This window comes from Nerophis ophidion, linkage group LG14, assembly GCF_033978795.1.
Source record: "Nerophis ophidion isolate RoL-2023_Sa linkage group LG14, RoL_Noph_v1.0, whole genome shotgun sequence".
NCBI classification, from domain to species: domain Eukaryota; kingdom Metazoa; phylum Chordata; class Actinopteri; order Syngnathiformes; family Syngnathidae; genus Nerophis; species Nerophis ophidion.
The window spans coordinates 4,381,712-4,407,574 of NC_084624.1; the positions used below are offsets into that span (position 1 = coordinate 4,381,712).

The following is a 25,863-nucleotide window of genomic DNA, read 5'->3' on the forward strand; positions in this document are numbered from 1 at the left end:
ATTGGGGTTTTACCATTTAGTGGTCAATTGTATGGAATATGTGAATATTGTTTGTCTATCTGTGTTGGCCCTGCGATGAGGTGGCGACTTGTCCAGGGTGTACCCCAGCCTTCCGCCCGATTGTAGCTGAGATAGGCACCAGCGCCCCCCGCAACCTCAAAGGGAATAAGCGGTAGAAAATGGATGGATTGATGTACGGAATATGTACTGAACTGTGCAATCTACTAATAAAAGTTTCAATCAATCAATCAATCAAACTCAACTGTTTGTAAATGTTGCAATTTATAAATAAAGGTTAATAAAATAAAAAAAGTTCACTGACTCTGTACCCCTAGAGCAGGGGTGTCAAACTCAAATACAGAGTGGGCCAAAATTTTTAATTGAACAAAGCCGCGGGCCAAGGTTGAACGAATTAACCTTTTAATATGGACCCAAACAAGTTTTGCATTAAATATTGAACAAGCAAGGCTTGTATAACTTTAGTGACATGCAAAATCCAGTTCCAAATAATACTAATAATAATCAAAAAAAATATCAATGGCATATCAAATAAAATTTAAATAAAAATGGTATGTCTCTTTTTCTATTTGCAATCTTCAGAGGTAAATATCAATTTTTTTCCCACAGGCATTTGAAAATAAAATAAAATAACAATAATGAATGAACAAAACATTCAAGCCTTGAAGTAGCAAGAGAAAATGCATGAATAAAACGTTAATTATTGCTCAGTTTGCTGGAAGTTTTTCGGAAGAGTTAGTGCTGCAAGGGGTTCTGGGCATTTGTTCTGTTGTGTTACGGTGCGGACGTTCACCCGAAATGTGTTTGTCATTCTTGTTTGGTGTGGTTTCACAGTGTGGCGCATATTTGTAACAGTGCTAAAGTTGATTATACGGCCACCCTCAGTGTGACCTGTATGGCTGTTGACCAAGTATGCCTTGCATTCACTTGTGCGTGTGTGTAACAGCCACAAGTATTATGTGACACGCTGTTAGTATGGAGGAAAAGCGGACGTGACGACAGGTTGTAGAGGACGCTAAAGGCAGTGCCTTAAATGCACGCCCCCAATATAGTTGTCCAGGTGGAAATCGGTAGAAATTCGGAAGAATGGTTGCCCCGGGAGATTTTTGGGAGGAGCACTGAACTTCAGGAGACTACCGGGAAAATTAGGAGGGTTGGCAAGTATGAGTATTAGCGGTGAATGCGGTGTTAGAGCGGCACCGACGCTGTATAACACCGGCGGGCCAGCTCTAATGCTAAATTAATATTGCCTCAAGGGCCAAATTAAATTACACGGCGGGCCAGATTTGGCCCGCGGGCCACAGTTTGACACCCATGCCCTAAAGCTAATAATAATAATACTGATGATAATAATAATTATACAATAATTAATATTCTAAAGATGTGTTTCCTATTTAACATAGTTGAGGAGGACACTAAACATGTAGCTGTTGCGTCAAAAATAATATGAGAAAACCGCCAAAGTGAGAAACGAGGTAGATCCATTAAAATATATGATTTTATAAATACATTTTAAATAAAGTATCTGACGAAAAATACATGGATACATAAGACATTGTATAGTAATAATTAACATAAGAAAGTTTATAATAATAATTATATAGTGTACAGTCTACCCACAATGCATAGCGCTGCGCTGCCTTTTATTTCCACGTCACGTGATTTCCGGTCTCTCTCTCCGCGACAGAAACATGACTCGGCAACGAAACTTCTGGCTCAAGCGTTTGGTAAGATTTTTTTTGATTTTAGTTTTTAAATGTGTTGCAGTTGTCGTTAAATATATTTTACATAAAAGACAAGTTCATCAAAGATCATACGTATGGTGGTTTTAAGTAGGAAGGATATATACTCGTATCTTCATGGTTATAAGTGTGATTCGTATGAAGTAACTTAGCTTTTTGCACTGCTTTTAGTTTGTGCCTAAAACAAATGCTTGTGTTTGATTGAAATCATAAATTTACTAAAAATTTAGATAAACAACTTTAGAACTTTGTGTCAATGTTCACGTATGTTTCTTCAAGAGTATAATTTGTACCTCGTGGGCGGAAGGACTTGGTAGCACGTGGCAGCCTCCTGCTATGCTAATGCTAACGTTCGTAATTTTTTGGTGTAAATAAATTGATTATTTGAGAAAATGTTGCAGGTTATTCTTACGGTTTTTAATGTTGAATTGCAATTGGTGCTCTTAGTTTAACGCGGTCGTTTAGCTGATGTAAAGCTCAGACCGTTGCTGTAAAGCAGGGGTGCCAAATTCAAATAAAGAGTGGGCCTAAATTTAAAAGTGAACAAAGTATTTTAATAGGGACCCAAACAAGTTTTGAATTGAATATTGAACAAGCAAGGTTAATATAACTTTCAAGTGACAGTCAAAATCGAGTTTCAAATAATGATGAAAAAATATCAATGGCATATCAAATTAAATTTTATTAAAGGCCTACTGTAAGGAGATGTTCTTATTTTAACGGGGATAGCAGGTCCATTCTACGTTTAATACTTGAAGTCTGGGGAAATTGTTATAAATCACATCTACAACCTTTAGTCACTCTGCAGAAAAAGGCCATCAGGATTGTTTCCAATGTTCACTACAGACATCATTCAAATCCACTATTTATGAACTTAAAGCAACTTAAACTGAATGATGTGCTCAATTTTAAAACTGCTCAAATTATGTTTAGGGCATCCCAAAACTCTCTACCATCCAATATACAGAACCTATTCCATGACAGAGATGATCACCATAGTTACAGTTTAAGAGGAAACAACAAATTATATTTGCCTAAATTCAGAACCACTTTAAAATTAATGTGCATTTCTGTGCGTGGAGTCAGTCTGTGGAACAACTTAGGGGACCAGTTAAAAACGTGTTCTAGCATGATTCAATTTAAAACACTGTTTATAAAAGAAGTACTGAAGAAGTACGATGAGGAAAGAGAGTGATGCCCTCAGCACAGAGCGATGGAAGAGAGGTGTATGGTCGGAGAGTGTGTGTGTGTGCGCGCGTGCATGTGTGTGTTTTTGTCTTGTCTTGTCTCATGGTATTGTTAGTGTACAGGAGTTTTTCTTGTTTTGTTTATAGAGTATTGTTTTTGTATTATATTGTTTATGTCAAATGTGGTATGAGTGAGAGGGGTTTGGCTATTATAAGCAGCTGCTTCATCCAACCCCTTTTCAAGCCTTGCATAAATATATTTGCCAACATGTAAAAAAACAAAAACTGTTTAGTTGTACTGTGCAGGTTTGAAATAAATATTTCAATTCAATCATACTAAAGGAATCTCCCGTGAAAATCGGGAGGGTTGGCAAGTATGAGTATTAGCGGTGAATGTGGTGTTATAGCAGCACCGCCGCTTTATAATACTGGCGGGCCAGCTAATAATAATTTAATATTGCATGAAGGGCCAAATGAAATTACACAGCGGGCCAGACATTTTCAGTAACCGAAGTAGTTGCAAATATTTTGTCTCTGTTGTGACTGTCACTTTTGATTTCAGAGATGCAGAGTCTCCTGCAAAAAACAAGCGGCAGACCTGGGATGAGACGGCATACCCTGCATTTAGGTAAAACCACATAGATAGATAGTACTTTATTGATTCCTTCAGGAAAATTAAAATTCCAGCAGCAGTGTACAGAGTTGAGATCAATTTAAAAAAAAAAAAAAAAAAGGTAAATAATGGGGGTTTAAAAGGAAACAAAATAGAGAAATATTACAAAAAGAATAAAAACAATGGGAATAACTATGTGCCTATATTAGTGTTATTTGGGCTTGGAGTGTCAAATTGGGCAACATTTAATTAGACTTAAATAATTGTCCCTTTTTACAATCCAAAAATAATTATCATTAAATACATTTTGATGTGTATAATTATAACTAAATACAGGTTGAATGTCATTAATTTACCCAATGTAAAAGTACCGTATTTTCCGCGCTATAAGCCGCCCCGTGTTATAAGCCGCACCTTCAATGAATGGCATATTTAAAAACTTTGTAAACCTATAAGCCGCACCGGGTCATAAGCCGCGCCCACGCTGCGCTAAAGGGAATGTCAAAAAAACAGTCCGATAGGTCAGTCAAACTTTAATAATACAAGCCAGTGTGCGAATGTGCAATCACAACAATAGTAACACTCAAAATATTGCAGAGCAATAGCAACATCAATAACTCAACTTTGCTCGAACGTTAATGTCACAGCACACAAAATAAACATTTAAAGCTCACCTTCAGAAGTTATTCCTCATCCATAAATCCCTCGAATTTTTCTTCTTCGGTGTCTGAATTAAAAAATTGGGCGAATACAACATCCAAAATGGCGGGCTCCGTCTTGTCGAAGTCATCAGAGTCAGTGTCGCTGTTGCTGTCCGGCAGTTCCATGAATCCTGCCTTCCTGGCCGGATCTTTTTTCAGCTATCTTGTTTTTACAATATGCGTGGAAAGTAGCCAGCTTTTCTTGAAAGTCTTTTGGCAGTTGCTGTGAAATAGTAGTCCGTGTGCGGATGGAGAGATTGCGTCTTTTCATGAACCGGAAACACCAAGAAGCACCACCTTTTAAAATCATCCAAGTGAAGTTCGCTTGCTGGCGCTGTTGCCTTCATTGGAATAGTGATGGTACTGACACTTCTGCTTGCTGCTCGAGTTTGTCCTCCAACTGTTGCCATCTTGCTTTGTTCCCTCAAACTCTGTGTTGTCTTCTTTACTTGGCGCAGGTCATCTTGTTGCTTCCTCCACCTAAGCACCATTGATTCATTTATGTTCAATTCTCTCGCTGCTGCTCTATTTCCGTGTTCTTCTGCGTGACTTATTTCCTTGAGTTTGAATTCGGATTAGCCGCGCGCTTCTTCTTCTACGGGGGCGGGTGCTTACCTTGGCGGTTGCGTACCGTAGAAGAAGAAGCGCTTCCTCTTTCCAGGTGGGCGGGTGCTTACCGTAGAAGAAGAAGCACTTCCTCTTTCCAGGTGGGCGGGCGCTTACCTTGGCGGTTGCTTACCGTAGAAGAAGAAGCGCTTCCTCTTCTACGGGGAAAAAAGATGGCGGCTGTTTACCGTAGTTGCGAAACCTAAACTCTATGAAAATAAATATTTATATTAATACATATATAAGGCGCACCGGGTTATAAGCCGCACTGTCATCTTTTGAGAACATTTTTGGTTTTTAAGTGCGGCTTATAGCGCGGAAAATACGGTACATTTATTATGTTATTTATTTTTAACATTTCATTTCAAATCTTAATTATTTCAAGATTTAGTGATTTATTGAAATTCATGTTTGTCAAAGTCAGCGGGCGGGTTTAACAGGAATCTAGTCTGATAATTGCTTTGGTCTGAAACCTGGGTCTTTGGATGTCTTTTAAAAACTGTTTCTTAACCACAAAGACCATTGTAAGTTTCCTGACTATAAGATAATTCTACTATTGCGGTAAATGCTTTGCAGGTAGTCTAAATAAAAAATGATTTCAAATCTTTAGAGAGGCCTTATTTTATATACTTTTATATGTAGTCGACCAAATTTTAGCTGACTAAAATGATGTAGACTTCCTTTTTATTGTCATTCAAATTTGAACTTTCCATTTTCTACTGCTTGTCCCTTTTGGGGTCGCTGGAGCTTATCTCAACTGCATTCGGGCGTAAGGCGGGGTACACCCTGGACAAGTCGCCACCTCCATCCATTTTCTACCGCTTATTCCCTTTGGGGTCGCGGGGGGCACTGGTGCCTATCTCAGCTACAATCGGGCGGAAGGCGGAGTACACCCTGGACAAGTCGTCACCTTATCGCAGAGCCAACACAGATAGACAGACAACATTCACACACTAGGGACCATTTAGTGTTGCCAATCAACCTATCCCCAGGTGCACGACTCATTGCAGCAAATTTGAACTTTACAATACATAATAGAACGAAATGTTATTGCATTAGCTCATGGTAGTGCAGGATAAAGAAAGCAATAAGGTACAGATATAGATTACTGTACAGATAAATATATTGCACTTTTCACATGAATCCAGATTTATGTATGTTGTCCTGGGTTCAAATCCAGGCTCGGGATCTTTCTGTGTGGAGTTTGCATGTTCTTCCCGTGACTGCGTGGGTTCCCTCCGGGTACTCTGGCTTCCTCTCACCTCCAAAGACATGCACCTGGGGATAGGTTGATTGGCAACACTAAATGGTCCCTAGTGTGTGAATGTTGTCTATCTGTGTTGGCCCTGCGATAAGGTGGCGACTTGTCCAGGGTGTACCCCGCCTCCCGCCCGATTATAGCTGAGATAGGTGCCAGCACCCCCCGCGACCCCAAAAGGGAATAAGCGGTAGAAAATGGATGGATGGATATTGTCTTTATATTTCAGAGAGTTAATCCTTTTTTGTTTTGCTTTGTTCGTCCATCCATTCATCCATTTCCTACCGCTTGTCCCTTTTGTTCAATAGAACTAAATCAATTTAGATGACCAAAATTTCTCTACAACCAAAGTACATTTTTTGGTCAAGATTAAAGCTAGGTTAAAAACTTCTGTCAAATTGCACACTGGTTGAAGAAATAATTAAATTGAAGTAATTGAATCCTAAAATAGATGACATGTAATAATAAATTGAAATCTGAGGTAGATCATTTAAGTTGTTTTTACTATTTGTTAAATATTGAAATGGTTAAACTTTTTACCATAAACTAATGGCATTTAACATAAAAAATAATGACACTTAAGTATTTAGAGATGCATTGATGTCCTTCTGTCCCATTTTACGCTCCATAGATGAAAGCCAATAAGGGGGAGCAGTGAGCAGCAGCGGTGTGGCCGTGCCCGGAAATCATTCTTGATGATTTAACCCCCAATTCCAATCCTTGATGCTGAGTGCTAAGCGGTGAGGTAAGGGTCCCATTTTTGTAGTCTTTGGTATGACTCGGCTAGGGTTTGAACTCGCAATTTATCGATATCAGGGCGGACGTGCTAACCAGTTGCCGTGAAATGTAGTGTTGCGTCCCAGCACTAAGTCAGCTGCCCAGACAACGTGTCTGGCTCAGTGTTACAGTGCTGGAAGATGAAGCCTCTGCACAGGTTTCTCAGCTGTGCAGGTTCTGTTTTAGATTCTGTTGCTGTTGAACGGCTGCAGAGCATGGCCCAACGAGAGTGGCCTGTCCCGGACACATGTTGGGGCGGGCCTAGTGCAGGGCCACACATGTGCTGTTGGGTTTTGAATGCATCTTTGTAGTTGTAATGAAAAACGACCGTAGAATGAACTGTCAATTTTCTTCCCATAGGATGGCTTTGGAGTCTATGGTGAATCTCTTATTGTCATCCCCCAGTGGTAATTGATGGTAAGTCCTTCCATGAAAAAATTTAATTTTTAGTTTGAATGTGCTGTGATGAATATTTCTAACACATCATTCAGACATGATATCGTGGTGAACTTTAACCCTGAGCACACCATTTGACTGATGGCATTAAACTGTACTGTGGACCAGTAATTCATGGCTCTTTCTTTCCTTCAGCACATGCAAGCGGACGATGCACACGAAGCAGTGGATACCACACATCTGGACGTTCAGGTGTGCATAATCTGCATATGCATTTTTATTCAGAATTTAACACCCATACAGTAAACCCAATCGTGTACTGCCATGACAGAGACCAACTTTTCTCTGCTGTGGAATCTTTGTATTGGGAGATAGATGTCAGGACTTTGGCACAGGTTTATGTAATTTCAGTTTACTAGAACCTGACTGAAGACCTGAGACATTACTTATGTTTAAAAAAAAAATGCATCTGTTATGGAGACATCCATTTTAAATGAATATTTTTCTTTTATTGTAGTTTCATGTGGAGACTGGTGCCTTCCTGTGGATGTGACTGAAACTCTAAAAGTAACGTGACTGCAATGGATTTTAAATTGAATAAAAGAACCTACATAATCACATTTGAGTTTACTTTTTCATTTTGGCCCTAGATGTATTGAAGTTATATTCATTTTCAAACTGACAGATGCCTCACATCACAAGTGGTAGTTAGTCCTCGTTTGCATCCACTATGATCCTTATCTTCGTTTGCTGTTTGTGGTGGTCATCATCCATGTTCTCTGTAAGGTGATGTGACGATGAGTCAATCAGGGATGTTAGGCTGCAACCCTGCAGCAGGCCCACACTGTCTTTCTGCTTGTGGAGCTCTAGGTCCTCTGGGCTCATCCTGCAATTACATGTTATTCTAAGTGAAGTCTACAGTGTGCACAGGGGTATTAACAATATCACTGACCTCATGTCAAAGGTGGAGCCTTTAAATGCTGGTGTCTGACTATCTGCTGCAGTGGACAATGTGTAAGGGATAGAGAAACGTCTCTGGTCCCAGTGCTTGTCCTTCTCCAGGGGAGCCAGGTTCTGGTACATGTCGTCCACCGCCAGCATGGACACCTGCATCAGACACACAATACCAACAGTCGGCACCAAAACATGCTGGCAGCTTCAGAAGATGGGGAAAGTGACATGTGGCAACCTGGATGTTCCTGTCAATCAGCTGGTTGGTTTCAAAGTCGTCATCATCTTCTCCGAATGGGTTGATGATCAGCTCTCCCACCTGCAGTGTGGACCCGCTTTTAGATTCTGTCTTAAACATCGTGACATGAAAGCGGTATTGGGGATTTCAGACATGACTGAACATTGTGTATCTTGTACCTGGTTCTTGTTATTTTTACTGACAAAAGGCCTCTTAAATATCCACCCTTCTTACTGCAGCTCCCAAAGTTCATTGTGCTCAAAAGCGTGCGGGAACGTCATATTTTTGTTGGCTAGCGTGCTATTTGCCTTTCGGTGTTCCGTGATATTAATTAGCGCTTATTAAATCAAGTTTACATGTTATATCTGCACAAATATATGCTCAATATTGCGAACCTGGTTAAAATATACACTTAATCACCTGTAACTGTAAACCGTAATTTCACGGGTTAATTTGAATAGCTAGCAAAATGGTCACTCAGCATTAGCCGGTGTGATGAGAGACAATTGGCCGCCATCTTGAAGTGGTGATGAGCCGGCGATCAGCCTAAAGTGACAGTTGACAGGTAGAAAACAAAGAGACCAGGCTGGTGTTAAGCTTTTTCTTGCTCAAATGAGCAGACTGGAAAATAGGAATCGGGGGAAATTACTTTTCTCAAGTAAGATTTAATATTGGGGCGGTAGAGCGACCGTGCCAGCAACTTGAGGGTTGCAGGTTCGATCTCCGTTTCCGCAATCCTAGTCACTGCCGTTGTGTCCTTGGGCAATACACTTTACCCACCTGCTCCCAGTCCCACCCACACTGGTTTAAATGTAAAAAGAATAAATTAAATATTGGGTTTCACTATGTAAAGCACTGAGTCGCTAGAGAAAAAGCGCTATATAAATTTAATTCATTTCACTATTGGTTGTTTTTAGTGAGAAAGAATATCACCACAGAGTTGGAGCAAAGATCTTCAATAGTACTGAAATCATAACTGCAAGCAAACAGACCATAACAGAATTGCTTGTCAATGAAATTAATTAAATTTCAAAATGTCATACATGAGTAACAAAGTGAAATAAATGAAGATAAAGATTGTAAAAGCCAACAGGGATAAAAATTAGAAACACAAGATTGTGTTGGGCTGTAATATATGTTAGCTAACTAGACAATCAGATGGACACTCGCTATACAGTATAATACGAGTCTAAATTTAGTCTAGCTTTCCAACCCAATTTTTATGTAGGATATACCATCCATCTTCTTCCGCTTATCCGAGGTCGGGTCACGGGGCGAGCAACCTAAGCAGGGAAGCCCAGACTTCCCTCTCCCCAGCCACTTCTTCAAGCTCTTCCCGGGGGATCCCAAGGCGTTCCCAGGCCAGCCGGGAGACATAGTCTTCCAAACGTGTCCTGGGTCTTCCCCGTGGCCTCCTACCGGTTGGACGTGCCCTAAACACCTCCTTAGGGAGGCGTTCGGGTGGCATCCTGACCAGATGCCCGAACCACCTCATCTGGCTCCTCTCCATGTGGTGGAGCAGCGGCTTTACTTTGAGTTCCTCCCGGATGGCAGAGCTTCTCACCGCTTCTCACAGCATCCAAATGGTTTTAGGGCATACTTAAATCAATGAAGTGAGGGTTTTTAACTAATTAATTTAATCAGCTTTTTGGGGAAATGCTGTCCAGGCTATTGTCGCCCCAAAACAGGATTGAGTTTGTTGCCTCATTTTGTTCTCTAATTTTACTATGGTTTGGTATAGTTTGTTCTGTAATTTTAATATGGTTTGATTTTATAAGTTGCTATAATCAAACGGAACCATCCAAAGCTCCGGAGGCCACTATTTGATAACAACACAGACTGATTATATGGTCCCCCCCAGTGGTTGTAACCCTACACCATCCATTTTATACCGCTTATTCCCATTGGGGTCGCGGGGGTCGCTGGAGCCTATCTCCGCTACAATCGGGCGGAAGGTGTTGTACACCCTGGACAAGTCGCCACCTCATCGCAGGGCCAACACAGACAGACAACATTCACACTCACATTCACACACTAGGGACCATTTAGTGTTGCCAATCAACCTATCCCCAGGTGCATGTTTTTGGAGGTGGGAGGGGCCTATCCCCAGGTGCATGTCTTTGGAGGTGGGAGGGGCCTATCCCCAGGTGCATGTCTTTGGAGGTGGGAGGGGCCTATCCCCAGGTGCATGTCTTTGAAGGTGAGAGGGGCCTATCCCCAGGTGCATGTCTTTGGAGGTGGGAGGGGCCTATCCCTAGGTGCATGTCTTTGAAAGTGGGAGGGGCCTATCCCCAGGTGCATGTCTTTGAAGGTGGGAGGGGCCTATCCCCAGGTGCATGTCTTTGGAGGTGGGAGGGGCCTATCCCCAGGTGCATGTCTTTGGAGGTGGGAGGGGCCTATCCCCAGGTGCATGTCTTTGGAGGTGGGAGGGGCCTATCCCCAGGTGCATGTCTTTGGAGGTGGGAGGGGCCTATCCCCAGGTGCATGTCTTTGGAGGTGGGAGGGGCCTATACCCAGGTGCATGTCTTTGAAGGTGAGAGGGGCCTATCCCCAGGTGCATGTCTTTGGAGGTGGGAGAGGCCTATCCCCAGGTGCATGTCTTTGGAGGTGGGAGGGGCCTATCCCCAGGTGCATGTCTTTGAAGGTGAGAGGGGCCTATCCCCAGGTGCATGTCTTTGGAGGTGGGAGGGGCCTATCCCTAGGTGCATGTCTTTGAAAGTGGGAGGGGCCTATCCCCAGGTGCATGTCTTTGAAGGTGGGAGGGGCCTATCCCCAGGTGCATGTCTTTGGAGGTGGGAGGAAGCCGGAGTACCCGCAGGGAACCCACGCAGTCACGGGGAGAACATGCAAACTCCAAACAGAAAGATCCCGAGCCCGGGCTTGAACCCAGGACTACTCAGGAACTTCGTATTGTGAGGCAGACGCACTAACCCCTGTTACACTGTGCGGCCCACTTTAATAATCCCCAAAGGGAAATTAGGATTTTCAGCACAATCCCATTCAAGAGCAGACAAACATTACAGGGGGACAGAACAGGATCAAACATCACAGGGAGACAGAACAGGATCGCTGATGGGTCTGACAACTCTCGGCACCCCTTACAAAAAAAGTGTGAAACAGGTAAATACGGGGGGGGGGAGAAAATCTCAGTCTAAGTCTGGGACCCTAGAGAGGGGACCAGACTAAGGCCAAGGGGGGAAAAATAATTCATAGCCATAGCACACATACACGTGTGTAAGAGGGAAACATCAAAGGACAAAAAAAACATATACAATGTGGAGGCCTCTGCATGTTCCATGCCATCGTCTGCTGGGTTGGGGGGAACATGGCCAGAGACAGGAACAGACCCAACAAAGCAACCAAGAGAGCCGTTACGCCCTTCTTGGAAGAATAAAATATTTCCTGCCCTACCTCAAAGTAAGAATAAAATGTGTCCCCCGCCCAGGCTTTGCTGTAACTGTAAGTATAATTAGTGTATAAAATTGTTATACCTATGCCTCCGCAGAATATTGTAAGTTTATCAACATTAAAGTAAACACACCGCGGTGACTGGGAAAAAGGTCACCCTATCTGCACAGGCCTGGACCAGAATTCCCCGGACTCACCTTGAGCCATCCGGCATAGAAGAAGAACTGCAGCAGCGTGAAGACAGGTACGTACAGATCTATTTTGTGGTCTTTGTAACCTTTATCCGGGTTCAGGAACTGGCGGCCGATGACGGAGAAGGCGAAGAAGGAGTAGACGGCCAAAGTAACCACCTGGGAAACGACAAAGCAAGACGAGTGAGTACGATATCTGTGTGTTTTTTGTCTTAACCCAGGGGTCGGCAACCCAAAATGTCGAAAGAGCCATATTGGACCACAAATACAAAATAATAATCGGTCTGGACCCGCAAACATTTTTAAGACTTTAAGTGTTATAATGATGGGAACACATGATGGAAGTGGCTAATTAGCTATATTAGCCTACTATCAAAATAACTGTGTGTCCCAGGCTGACACAAATCTTCGTTGACAGAAATATTGACATTTAATATTTATTCTACACATTTTTACAACATTGGAAAACATTATTACAACTTCTCAGAAGGAGAGAAAACTCCTGAAAATCAATCAATCAATTGGACTCTCGCTGCTGTGTTGGATCCGCTTTGGACTGGACTCTCGCGACTGTGTTGGATCCATTCTGGATTGAACTTTCACAGTATCATGTTAGACCCGCTCGACATCCATTGCTTTCCTCCTCTCCAAGGTTCTCATAGTCATCATTGTCACCGACGTCCCACTGGGTGTGAGTTTTCCTTGCCCTTATGTGGGCCTACCGAGGATGTGGTAGTGGTTTGTGCAGCCCTTTGAGACACTAGTGATTTAGGGCTATATAAGTAAACATTTATTGATTGATTATTTATATAGCCCTAAATGACTGTCTTAGAATGACCAAAGGTATAGATTTGTGTGTCCAAGTTAATGGAAAGGGCAGGCTGTCTTCTTCTAAAGGATTTAATTCAATCTTTGCAAGCTGGGTAACGTTTGCTGTGGTCTGGAACAATAATATTATTATTATTATTGTTTATTTGAAATAGGGACAGGTACAAAAAACATAGACATCTGAAACAGTTATCCATAGTGTTTGTAGCCAAAGCTAATTTACAACACTTGTCCCCAACAACAACACAGATCCAACATCATTAATATAGGAAAATAAAAATAATGAGACAAAAACGAGTCGATAATAATGATTACAGAAATAATACAGACATGGGAACACGATTGCTGCTCAACTAGCCATCATTTTGTTTGTTTTTTGAAAGTGACAAGTGCAGATATACTTTTCAAAGTGTCAGGTAAAGAGTTCCGTAGTTGTGGTCCTTTTATTGAAAAGGCAGTCTGGGCAAAAGTGGTTCTCCGGAATGAACCGCAACAGTTGCCTTTTGTAGATCTGAACATGACGCAACAACTATCAGAAACGTAGCCAATGTTACATACAGATAATGAAACAAAAAATAAACTAAATACACAGAGGACATAAGTAAAGCAAATTAAATGAACTTAAATATATCTACAAACAAAGCACAATGATGTAATATGTACAACTGGCCTAAATAGCATGTTAGCATTGGATTAGCTTGCAGTCATGCAGAGACCAAATATTGATTGATTGATTCATTGATTGAAACTTTTATTAGTAGATTGCACAGTACAGTACATATTCCGTACAATTGACCACTAAATGGTAACACCCCAATAAGTTTTCCGACTTGTTTAAGTCGGGGTCCACGTTAATCAATTCATTACCATGAATTGATTAGCCTGCGATGAGGTGGCGACTTGTCCAGGGTGTGCCCCGCCTACCGCCCGAATGCAGCTGAGATAGGCGCCAGCGACCCCAAAAAGGACATTGAATTGATTAGCACTCCATAACAAGTCAATGACATCAACAAAGCTCACCTTTGTGCATTCACGCCAAGCATAAAACATTTGGTGGACAAAATGAGACAAAGAAGGAGTGGCATAAAACACGTCTTTCTGTGGCAGCGTCGGGGAAAGTTCTACATGTAAACAAACTGTTGAGTCACAGTCCACACAACGGTGAGTTCAAGGGCCGCCGAAATTAGTAGGACAAAACGGCGCTCACCAAATACTCTCATCAGTGAAGCACAAACATATTAAACAGTGGGCTTTCCTGCAGAAACCTTATTAAAACAAAAAAACATTTTTTCACCCCATTTTTTTTTCATTTCCATACATTTTTGAAAAAGCTCCATGGAGCCACAGGTGACCCCCGTCCTAACCTAGCAAGACTGCATCTCACCTGGGTGTAGACCAGAGGGATGCTGATCCAGTCGTAGTGGAACAGGAGGCTGCATTTGGCCCTGTAGTTGTTCAGCTCCTGCAAAGAAGAATCAATCATAGAGTTGAAGGTTAATAGCATGTTGTTGCTTTGTAGTGTCGACACGCCGATGAAACCAAAGAGAGTCACGTCGGTGAGGAGTCTCAAAGCGATGTCGTCCCTCACGCGACCCTCTACCCTCGCTTTGGAGGCCAGGTTAGCAAACCAGGTCAAAGGCATCCAGTACTTGTTGAAGTCCGAGTGCAGCGACTGCAACTTTTTTAGCTCATGCCAAGTCATGAAGCCTGGACACAAACATTATGAGACAATAGATTGGAAAAGTTGTGTGCAAAACTCAAATGCTGATGAGCCAAAAATGCCACTTTAGTCTTTAGTTAGGCAACTAATAGGCAGATGGCACAACTCATTAGGCAGATTAGCTAGTACAAACACTAGCGCTCAGCACAGATCAGAATCTGCATTGTGTGCTAAATTTAGATTTAAGCTCTTTTTTTGTTTTTTAAAGCTACTGTTTTCTATAAATAGCACACATCCATCCATCCATTTTCTACCGCTTATTCCAGGGGTCGGGAACCTTTTTGTCTGAGAGAGCCCATCCATCCATCCATCTTCTTCCGCTTATCCGAGGTCGGGTCGCGGGGGCAGCAGCCTAAGCAGGGAAGCCCAGACTTCCCTCTCTCCAGCCACTTCGTCTAGCTCTTCCCGGGGGATCCCGAGGCGTTCCCAGGCCAGCCGGGAGACATAGTCTTCCCAACGTGTCCTGGGTCTTCCCCGTGGCCTCCTACCGGTTGGACGTGCCCTAAACACCTCCCTCGGGAGGCGTTCGGGTGGCATCCTGACCAGATGCCCGAACCACCTCATCTGGCTCCTCTCCATGTGGAGGAGCAGCGGCTTTACTTTGAGTTCCTCCCGGATGACAGAGCTTCTCACCCTATCTCTAAGGGAGAGACCCGCCACCCGGCGGAGGAAACTCATTTGGGCTGCTTGTACCCGTGATCTTATCCTTTCGGTCATGACCTAAAGCTCATGACCATAGGTGAGGATGGGAACGTAGATCGACCGGTAATTTGAGAGCTTTGCCTTCCGGCTCAGCTCCTTCTTCACCACAACAGATCGGTACAACGTCCGCATTACTGAAGACGCCGCAGAGAGAGCCAAGAAGCCAAATATTTTAAAATGTATTTCCCTAAGAGCCAGATAATATATTTTTTTAACACTGAACACAACTAAACGCGTGCATTTTTAAGTAAGACCAACATTTCCAGAGTATAATAGGTCTCTTATTCTTTGTATTAGCATTGTTATTCTGAAGTTAACTGTGGAGGGGGCGTGGCCTGTGAAGTGAAGTGAATTATATTTATATAGGGCTTTTTCTCTGGTGACTCAAAGCGCTTTACATGGTGAAACCCAATATCTAAGTTACATTGAAACCAGTGTGGATGGCACTGGGAGCAGGTGAGTAAAGTGTCTTGCCCAAGGACACAACAGCAGTGACTAGAATGGCGGAAGCGGGAATCGAACCTGCAACCCTCAAGTTGCTGGCACGGCCGCTCTACCAACCGAGCTAAACCGCCCCAGCAAAGCGGGATGTAGCCAGGACCGGCCTCGAAATCAGCGACAGGTGCGTAGTTGGCCCACCTGCGCCTTTTTATCTAATCACCTGTCGCTCTGTTATAAGCAGCAGCCAGGAGGAGAGACAGGGTTGGGGCTGGAGCCAGAGCGCGAGTGAGGACGAAAAAGAAAAAGACAATTGTTGGAAAGCAACTGGGAGAAAAATAAAATAAAACAATATTGTAACCTTAAAACAGGCTCTTGGTGGTCGGAAGAACCCCCAGGAGGGCAAGCCCCACACTAACCAATAATCCATCCATTTTCTACCGCTTATTCCCTTTTGGGGTCGCGGGGGGCGCTGGCGCCTATCTCAGCTACAATCGGGCGGAAAGCGGGGTACACCCTGGACAAGTCGCCACCTCATCGCAGGGCCAACACAGATAGACAGACAACATTCACACTCACATTCACACACTAGGGCCAATTTAGTGATGCCAATCAACCTATCCCCAGGTGCATGTTTTTGGAAGTGGGAGGAAGCCGGAGTACCCGGAGGGAACCCACGCATTCACGGGGAGAACATGCAAACTCCACACAGAAAGATCCCGAGCCTGGATTTGAACCCAGGACTGCAGCAACTTTGTATTGTGAGGCAGACGCACTAACCCCTCTGCCACCGTGAAGCCCTAACCAATAATAAATAAATTAAATCTTACCATTAATGTAACTTTTTGAACATAAAAAAGCATGAGAATGTTTTGTATTTTGAACGTTATTTTTAACACTGTGATTACAAGTGGAATTATTCATTACTTATCATGTTAAGCAATGTCAGCTCAGATTTATCCAAGAGCCAGATGCAGTCATCAAAAGAGCCAAAGGTTCCCTACCCCTGACTTATTCCCTTTTGGGGTCGCGGGGGGCGCTGGCGCCTATCTCAGCTACAATCAGGTAGAAGGCTTGGTACACCCTGGACAAGTCGCCACTTCATCACAGGGCCAACACAGATAGACAGACAACATTCACACACTAGGGACCATTTAGTGTTGCCAATCAACCTATCCCCAGGTGCATGTCTTTGGAGGTGGGAGGGGCCTATCCCCAGGTGCATGTCTTTGGAGGTGGGAGGGGCCTATCCCCAGGTGCATGTTTTTGGAGGTGGGAGGAAGCCGGAGTATGCAGGACCTTCCTATTGTGAGGCAGACGCACAAACCCCTGTGCCACCGTGAAGCCCTAAATAGCGCACATTTTGACTGAAATTAAAATAAACCGCATAAAGATAAGTTGAGAAATAAACAAGCCATGATTTTTTTTCACATCATCTGCAAAAAGCAAAGACCTAATCCCGCGGCCACCAAACCGGAACCCCTCAACGCCTTGACTGCGCCTAGAAATTCTGTCCATAAAAGTTATGAACAGAATGGGTGACAAAGGACAGCCTTGGCGGAGTCCAACCCTCACTGGAAATGTGTCCGACTTGTGGTCCTGATGGCTTCATCTGACCGGGATCTTCAGCTCTCGCTGGATCGGTTCGCAGCCGAGTGTGAAGCGACAGGAATGAGAATCAGCACCTCCAAGTCCGAGTCCATGGTTCTCTCCCGGAAAAAGGTGGAGTGCCATCTCCGGGTTGGGGAGGAGACCCTGCCCCAAGTGGAGGAGTTCAAGTACCTAGGAGTCTTGTTCACGAGTGGGGGAAGAGTGGATCGTGAGATCGACAGGCGGATCGGTGCGGCGTCTTCAGTAATGCGGACGTTGTATCGATCTGTTGTGGTGAAGAAGGAGCTGAGCCGGAAGGCAAAGCTCTCAATTTACCGGTCGATCTACGTTCCCATCCTCACCTATGGTCATGAGCTTTAGGTCATGACCGAAAGGATAAGATCACGGGTACAAGCGGCCCAAATGAGTTTCCTTCGCCGGGTGGCGGGTCTCTCCCTTAGAGATCGGGTGAGAAGCTCTGCCATCCGGGAGGAACTCAAAGTAAAGCCGCTGCTCCTCCACATGGAGAGGAGCCAGATGAGGTGGTTCGGGCATCTGGTCAGGATGCCACCCGAACGCCTCCCGAGGGAAGTGTTTAGGGCACGTCCAACCGGTAGGAGGCCACGGGGAAGACCCAGGACACGTTGGGAAGACTATGTCTCCCGGCTGGCCTGGGAACGCCTCGGGATCCCCCGGAAAGAGCTAGACGAAGTGGCTGGAGAGAGGGAAGTCTGGGCTTCCCTGCTTAGGCTGCTGCCCCCGCGACTCGACCTCGGATAAGCGGAAGAAGATGGATGGATTTGTTTTTATTGTACATTAAGAACATTGCCCCAATACCATGAATTGATTAACGTGGACTCCGACTTAAAACATGTTGAAAAACTTATTCAGGTGTTACCATTTAGTGGTCAATTGTACGGAATATGTACTGAACTGTGCAATCTACCAGTGACGTGCGGTGAACTAAACACCAGGTGAGGCATACATACTTTTTATTCTTCTTGTTATTTTTTTTCTAACTTAAATTCATATGTGCAGCTCAACACAGTGGTGAACATGCCCTTTCCCAACTACTTTGGACATGTTGCAACCATGAAATTCTAAGTTAATTGATACTTGCAAAAAAAAAAATTAAGTTTATGAGTTTGAACATCAAATATGTTGTCTTTGTAGCATATTCAACTGAATATGGGTTGAAAAGGATTTGCAAATCATTGTATTCTGTTTATATTTACCTCTAACACAATTTCCCAACTCAAATGGAAACAGGTTTTGTATTTGTGTGACTGCCTGTATGCAGCTGAGATAGGCTCCAGCACCACCCGTAGAAAATGGATGGATGGATACAACAATTAAGGATTTCAATCTGCTTAAAGTTCTATTGTCTCCTGCAGGACAGACACAGGTTGTACTTACCGGCCTCCACCACGTGCTCCAGCGTAGGGAAGCGCTTGTGAACCCTGGTGCTGATGGAGCGCAGGATGAGCACCGACGACAGGTTGGCGTATCTCATCAGTGTGCGGCGGAGCAGGCGGCCCTTTTCGTCGGCGCCGTGGACGTTGCCGGAAACCACCATCATCAGGTTGTCGGGCAGCGGGAAGCTGGTGTATTGACCCCACCAACGGTTGAAGGCCAGCGTCACGTAAAAGCCTGAAAAAGGTGTGTTTTTTTCCTTTATTTTTGTCTACATATAGTTAAACATACAGGGCACTTTATTATTAGGTCTTTCTACCATTTTTATGCTTTATACTGGAAAAAGACAAAGCAAGCGGTTGTTCATGGATGGATAACTTATTAAGGTATAACGTGGTTTTATTTGCCTAAAAATCTTTTTTTAGCAGGCACTATAATCTCCGACCGATTTGCATATGTTAAGTGTAATATACACCTAAAATCGGAGCTATAAAACTTCAATTAAGAAGAATCATCAAGTCAGTGTGTAGACCAGGGGTGCCCATTACGTCGATCGCGAGCTACCAGTCGACCGCGGGGGGTGTGTCAGTCGATCTCCAGCCAGGCTTTTAAAAAAAATAGACCTAAAAATGAGTGATCATCAATCTTCACCAAGACGTCACTTAAATGACATTCACGGTACCGGAGGGTCTTGTGAGATGACGCTGGCTGCTGCAAGATCATTATTATGAAAATATGACCGAGAGGAAGGCGAGAAACACTTTTTATTTCAACAGACTCTCGCGCCGTACCTTCCGTCAAAACTCTAAAGGCCGACTGCACATTTCCTATCTTCACAATAAAAGCCCTGCTTCATGCTGCCTGCGCTAACTAAATACAGAGTCTCGGAAAACTGGCGTGCACAAGCGATCCCTCAGAAAGCTGGCGTGCACATCACTTGTGCACGCCAGCTTTCTGAGACTCTTATTTTGTTAGCGCAGGCAGCATGAAGCAGGGCTTTTATTGTGAAGATAGGAAATGTGCAGTCGGCCTTTAGAGTTTTGACGGAAGGGACGGCGCGAAAGTCTGTTGAAATAAAAAGTGTTTCTCGCCTTCCTCTCTGTCATTTTTTCATAATAATGAACTGGCAGCAGCCAGCGTCATCTCACAAGACCCTCGGGTGCCGTGAATGTCAATCAAGCAAGCTACGGAATTTGCCGCCAATGTTTTTCTTGTAAAGTGTATGGAAGCTGGATGAATTAGATGCCAAAAACCAACCACTTTCATGTGGTATTGTACAGAAAGGACAACTTTTTTTCTCCTCCATTTGAAAATGTGGGCGTTATCATCATTACTGTCTGATTCCAATCAATGCAAGTCATCAGAATCAGGTAATACACCAACTTATATTCTTGTCTAGTAGATTGTACAGTACATATTCCGTACAATTGACCACTAAATGGTAACACCTGAATACGTTTTTCGACTTGTTTAAGTCGGGGTCCACGTAAATCATAGGTGTCAAACTCTGGCCCGCCGTGTAATTTCATTTGGCCCTTGAGGCAATATCAAATGAACATAAGAGCTGGCCCGCCGGTGTTATACAGCAGTGGTGCCACTGTAACAGCGCATTCACAGATTTCCCGGGAGACTCTCGAATTTCAGTTTCCCTCCCGAAAATCTCCCGGTGCAACCATTCTCCCGAATTCCACCCAGACAACAATATTGGGGGTGTCCCTTAAAGGCACTGCCTTTAGCGTCCCTGCAACCTGTCGTCAAGTCTGTTTTTCCTCCTCATAAACAGTGTGCCGGCCCAGTCACGTAATATATGTGGCCTCCACACACAAATGTAAGTAAATGCAAGGCATACTTGATCAACAGCATACAGGTCACACTGAGGGTGGCCATATAAACAACCTTAACACTGTTACAAATATGCGCCACACTGTGAACCCACACCAAACAAGAAAGACCAACACATTTGGGGAGAACATCCGCACCGTAACACAACATAAACACAACAGAACAAATACTGTTACGGCCACTCTGTCCTTCCAATATTTCGAAAAAATAAAAATAAAGTTTGCAGAGTAGCCTTGAGGAGGAGGTTTTATGACACATTAAATTCCTAATAAGCACTCGCGGAGATACTTCCAGTTTATTTATTTTCACAAACAAAAAATATTCACCGTGGTTGACTTTCTATATAATACAAATAAACTCATTTAGTGGTAAACAAATAATATCACTCCTCACTCCTTCAATATGACAGACAGACAAAGGCAGCGGCCAGCTGTGCTGTCCTCCTAATTATAGGAGGAGGGAGTGGCTCACCAGGAAGAGCGTGAGCAGCTGAAAACAATCAGTCAATCAATCATAATTTATCTAATACATCCAATAAATAATCAACAACTTCATTGGCATTATTGAATTAGATTGTCAAAACAATTCATAAATAAATAATATAAATAGGCTCCAACAAATACTCAGAACCCCTTGCAGCACTAACTCTTCTGGACCGCTACCAACAAACCCCGCCCCGATATTAACTGAGCAGTAAAAAGGCCTGAATGGTTGATGTATTCGTTATTTTATTTTGAAATTTATTAGCCTCTGTTAATATTTACCTCAGAAGGCTGCAAATACAAAAGAGGCATTCAATTTTTATTTAAATTTGATTTAATATGCCATTGATATTTTTTAATGATTATTGTCATTATTATTTGAAACTCAATTTTGCATGTAACTATAAAGTTATATAAGCCTTGCTTGTTCGATATTCAATGCAAAACTTGTTTGGGTACCTATTAAAAGGTTAATTTCTTCAACCTCGGCCCGCGGCTTTGTTCAGTTTTCAATTTTGGCCCACTCTGTATTTGAGTTTGACACCCCTGACGTAAATCAATTCATGGAACTATTTTTTTTTTGCATCACTGCAATCTACAGCGACAATAATAAAGAAGTTGAATAATCAAATATTAGATGGAAAGTTTCTCTCGCTCTGTCTATTTAGAATACTGTAGTTAGAATATTATGTAAAATATTGCAAATGTTAATACATTGATATATGTGAGGGATTTATTGCTATTATTATTATTACATTTTGTAATATAGTCATAATTAGAGATTTTTGCCGATATTCCGATATTGTCCAACTCTTAATTACCGATTCCGATATCAACCGATACATACAGTTGTGGAATAAACATATTATTATGCCTAATTTTGTTGTGATGCATTAAACAATGTAACAAGGTTTTCCAAAATAAATCAACTCAAGTTATGGAAAAAAAATGCCAACATGGCACTGCCATATTTATTATTGAAGTCACAAAGTGCGTTATTTTTTTTTTAACATGCCTCAAAATAGCAGCTTGGAATTTGGGACATGCTCTCCCTGAGAGAGCATGAGGAGGTTGAGGTGGGCGGGGTGTGTATATTGTAGCGTCCCGGAAGAGTTAGTGCTGCAAGGGGTCGTGGGTATTTGTTTTGTTGTGTTTATGTTGTGTTACGGTGCGGATGTTCTCCCAAAATGTGTTTGTCGTTCTTGTTTGGTGTGGGTTGACAGTGTGGCGCATATTTGTAACAGTGTTAAAGTTGTTTGTACGGCCACCCTCAGTGTGACCTGTATGGCTGTGGACCAAGTATGCATTGCATTCACTTGTGTGTGTGAAAAGCCGTCGATATTATAAGATTGGGCCGGCGCTCTGTACTTCTCTCTACGTCCGTGTACACAGCGGCGTCTTAAAAAGTCCGATATTACATTTTAAAGCATTTATCGGCCGATAATATCGGCAGTCCGATATTATCGGACATCTCTAGTCATATTATATTGATATTTTCATTTTAGTTTTAATTCAGAGCACATCAAAACTATTAAAATAAATTGTTACATTAATTCCGCTCTGGGAGTATCAATTACATATGAAATTAATAGCAATATTATTTATTCAAGTGGTGGTTTGTTTATTGTTTATTTATTCTGTGCTGTCAGAGCACACGCTGCTGACTGTGCTGAATTGCTTTTCTGTCATGTAAAGTGGTCATTTTTCACATACTTCGGTCATATTTTTGCTCTCTCCTTGACGTACCGAGCACAAACAGAACAGGGATGAAGCTGGTGTTGGTAAATTGGTCGCAGTAAAGGGCGATGCGCTCAAACAGTTCCTGCTGCTTGGGTGTGAGCATCAACCTGGGTATCGAAGACAACACAAAATGAAACCGGAAGTACAAACCCTCTTTCCATATCAGTTGGGAAATTGTGTTTGATGTAATTATAAACGGAATACAATGATTTGCAAATCCTTTTCAACCCATATTCAGTTGAATGCACTACAGAGAAAACATATTTGATGTTCAAACTGATAAACTTTATTTTTTTTTTTGCAAATAATAATTTACTTATAATTTCATGGCTGATACATGTGCCAAAGTGTGACGGGTGTCACAATGTCGAATATTTCCAAAAACAATTTGAAATGTGTGCCTGTCAGATCACAGAACACTTTTCCACTTTGCATCAGTCCATCTTAGATGATCTCGGGCCCAGACAAGCCGGCGGCATTTCTGGATGTTGTTGATAAAAGAGTTTTCACTTTGCATAGTAAAGCTTTAACTTGCACTTACAGATGTAGCGACAAACTGTATTTAGTGACAGTGTTTTTCTGAAGTGTTCCTCAACCCATGTGGTGATATCCTTTAGAGATTGATGTCGGTTTTTGATACAGTGCCGTCTGAGGGATCGAAGGTCACGGTCATTCAATGTTGGTTTCCGGCCATGCCGCTTACGTGGAGTGATTTCTCCAGATTCTCTGAACCTTTTGATGATATTATGGAGCGTAGATGTTGAAATCCCTCAATTTCTTGCAAATGCACTTTGAGAAAGGTTGTTCTTAAACTGTTTGACTATTTGCTCACGCAGTTGTGGACAAAGGGGTGTACCTCGCCCCATCCTTTCTTGTGAAAGACTGAGCATTTTTTGGGAAGCTGTTTTTATAGCCAATCATGGCACCCACCTGTTCCCAATTAGCCTGCACACCTGTGGGATGTTCCAAATAAGTGTTTGATGAGCATTCCTCAACTTTATCAGTATTTATTGCCACCTTTCCCAACTTCTTTGTCACGTGTCGCTGGCATCAAATTCTAAAGTTAATGATTATTTGCACAAAAAAACAATGTTTATCAGTTTGAACATCAAATATGTTGTCTTTGTAGCATATTCAACTGAATATGACTTGAAAATGATTCGCAAATCATTGTATTCTGTTTATATTTACATCCAACACAATTTTTTAACTCATATGGAAACGGGGTTTGTAGAAGTTGAAGGTGTCATCTGCTCATGAAAATAAGTCAGTCGAGGATGTGGCGTCTTACCTGTAAAGCACGCTGAAAAAGACATAGACGCCACAGAAGAGCAACAACTCCTTGTAGAGCAGCTTGTAGATGCTGCCCTTCCACCTAAACAGCAGCTTGGTGAAGCCTCCGAACCTCACCTTGGCCACCTCCAGAGTGTAGGAAACTGTCATGTCTGCAGACGAGCAGGGTCACGTCAGCCTTTGCGGGAAGCATTTAACTATGTAATGCCTCACCTGTGATACTAGCTCACCTGGCGATGAAGAGAAGAACCTCCTCGTCCTCCTGCTTCATATTTAAAGCCTCGGCTTGTGGATTTATGACCTGGGAACAACATCTCTAATGTCGGCGTTTTGTTTTCTTCCTTAAAAGGCACAAATCTTCCTTATCAGCAGTTACGCACATGTTGATATAATAATGTCAATACCATAAAAATAAAATTTTTGCATTTTTTCATTTACATTAATGACTTGTGAAAACAATGACCATACATTTTACCTTAAAAAAAAAAACCCTGGCTGCTCAGTCACCGGCATTTTTCCATTAAAATAATGATATACTGTTAATATTACAGTATAAATGTTTTATTGTCCATCCATCCATTTTCTTCTGCTTATTCAAAACATTTCCCACAAAATAAAAATCAGGAAAAAGAGTTTTAGTAATGACTGTCCTAAATCTTAATTTCTAAGTCGATAAAAAAGTACATATTATGTAGTTATTCAAATAAAATGCATGATTTAATGTATTTATTTAGATACTTTTAATAATTAGATAATTATAACATAACATGCATTTTGCAGTATTAGTGTTGTATTACAAATCAGAGTATTTTATAAATGGTCATCAATAGGTTCTAGAAAGCATTTGATGTCAAAAATATCCCTAAAAAGCATTAAAGGAGCAAAGGTAATTGCAATGATGATCATAATATTTGCATTATGGTAATTTATACTAATGTGTTAAAACAAAAATATTTAATGATTGCGTTGCTGTCTTGCACTGCAAAAAATTACAGATATTTCTCTTTTCCAGTATGATTTGTTTATAATGTGGTCCATGAGTGAGATAAGAAGAGTCATTTGTCATTTTGTCATCGACCACAGCCATGTTTGTTTTTCACATGGTTGTTTAAACAATAAATCAGACGACTTTTGCTGCGGACTCAACTTTTATGGTTCCACTTCTGCCCCTCCTTTGCAGCGCTGACAGGACACAATGTCAACTTTGCCTTCTCGCTTTGGACCCCGAAGCTCTCTCCAAACATTTATTATTGTTTATTTACATTTTTGGGACATTGTTTGGATTATTAACATTAACTCTGCTCGTATCACATTAGAGACCTAAATCCGTGTTGTGCCACCAAGATTCTGAATAATACAACCAAAAACTAAAACATGCTCAGCTTAGAATAGCACTCCATCCTAATTTTGTCGTGCATACTCAATTACCTCCTATATATGTTAATTTTAACCAAGCAAGAAATAACCAAACATTTGATTACGCATCATAAACAATCCTGGATCCAAACTTATATATTGTGTTAAATACACTCATAAATTATGATTGTAACTCTGTTTCACAACACATGTACGGTTTCTCTCTGTAAATACGTGGAGATTTTAGAACAGTTGAGGCATAAAGCAGCTGACCTGATTATTATAAACCGTTTAAGAACAATGTTCTGGTATTATTGATAAGACTGCTGTGCTTTTCAATTTCCTAAATATTGACTATTTTGTGTGAAGTCTT

The 25,863-nt window shown here is 42.2% G+C and overlaps 1 protein-coding gene, 1 long non-coding RNA gene and 2 other non-coding genes across 9 annotated transcripts in view; 3 read left to right on the forward strand and 1 right to left on the reverse strand.

Moving 5' to 3' along the window:
• Window positions 1–1,652: 1,652 nt before the first annotated feature.
• On the forward strand, window positions 1,653–7,916 carry LOC133568003 (uncharacterized). The gene is made up of 6 exons (XR_009809521.1): window positions 1,653–1,745; window positions 3,510–3,575; window positions 6,757–6,870; window positions 7,263–7,319; window positions 7,494–7,550; window positions 7,816–7,916. It is a non-coding gene; the product is annotated as an uncharacterized LOC133568003 (long non-coding RNA).
• On the forward strand, window positions 6,984–7,183 carry LOC133568992 (small nucleolar RNA SNORA74). Its single transcript, XR_009809724.1, has one exon. It is a non-coding gene; the product is annotated as a small nucleolar RNA SNORA74 (small nucleolar RNA).
• LOC133568993 (small nucleolar RNA SNORD63) lies at window positions 7,360–7,428 on the forward strand. Its single transcript, XR_009809725.1, has one exon. It is a non-coding gene; the product is annotated as a small nucleolar RNA SNORD63 (small nucleolar RNA).
• best4 (bestrophin 4) overlaps window positions 7,542–25,863 on the reverse strand; it is a 43,097-nt gene continuing 24,775 nt past the window's right edge. For 2 of the 6 annotated variants that reach the window (XM_061919670.1, XM_061919671.1), the window contains exons 3-11: window positions 24,365–24,435; window positions 24,133–24,286; window positions 22,815–22,948; window positions 18,781–19,014; window positions 14,299–14,621; window positions 12,093–12,245; window positions 8,488–8,568; window positions 8,251–8,405; window positions 7,542–8,184 (exon numbers count right to left, since the gene is read on the reverse strand). In XM_061919670.1, coding sequence (XP_061775654.1) covers window positions 8,007–8,184; window positions 8,251–8,405; window positions 8,488–8,568; window positions 12,093–12,245; window positions 14,299–14,621; window positions 18,781–19,014; window positions 22,815–22,948; window positions 24,133–24,284 — 1,410 coding nt within the window. In that variant the 5' untranslated portion in view covers window positions 24,285–24,286; window positions 24,365–24,435 and the 3' untranslated portion in view covers window positions 7,542–8,006. Of the gene's footprint in view, window positions 8,185–8,250; window positions 8,406–8,487; window positions 8,569–12,092; window positions 12,246–14,298; window positions 14,622–18,780; window positions 19,015–22,814; window positions 22,949–24,132; window positions 24,329–24,364; window positions 24,436–25,863 lie in introns of those variants that run through there. The other 4 variants (XM_061919675.1, XM_061919674.1, XM_061919673.1 and 1 more) reach the window with 4 other exon arrangements.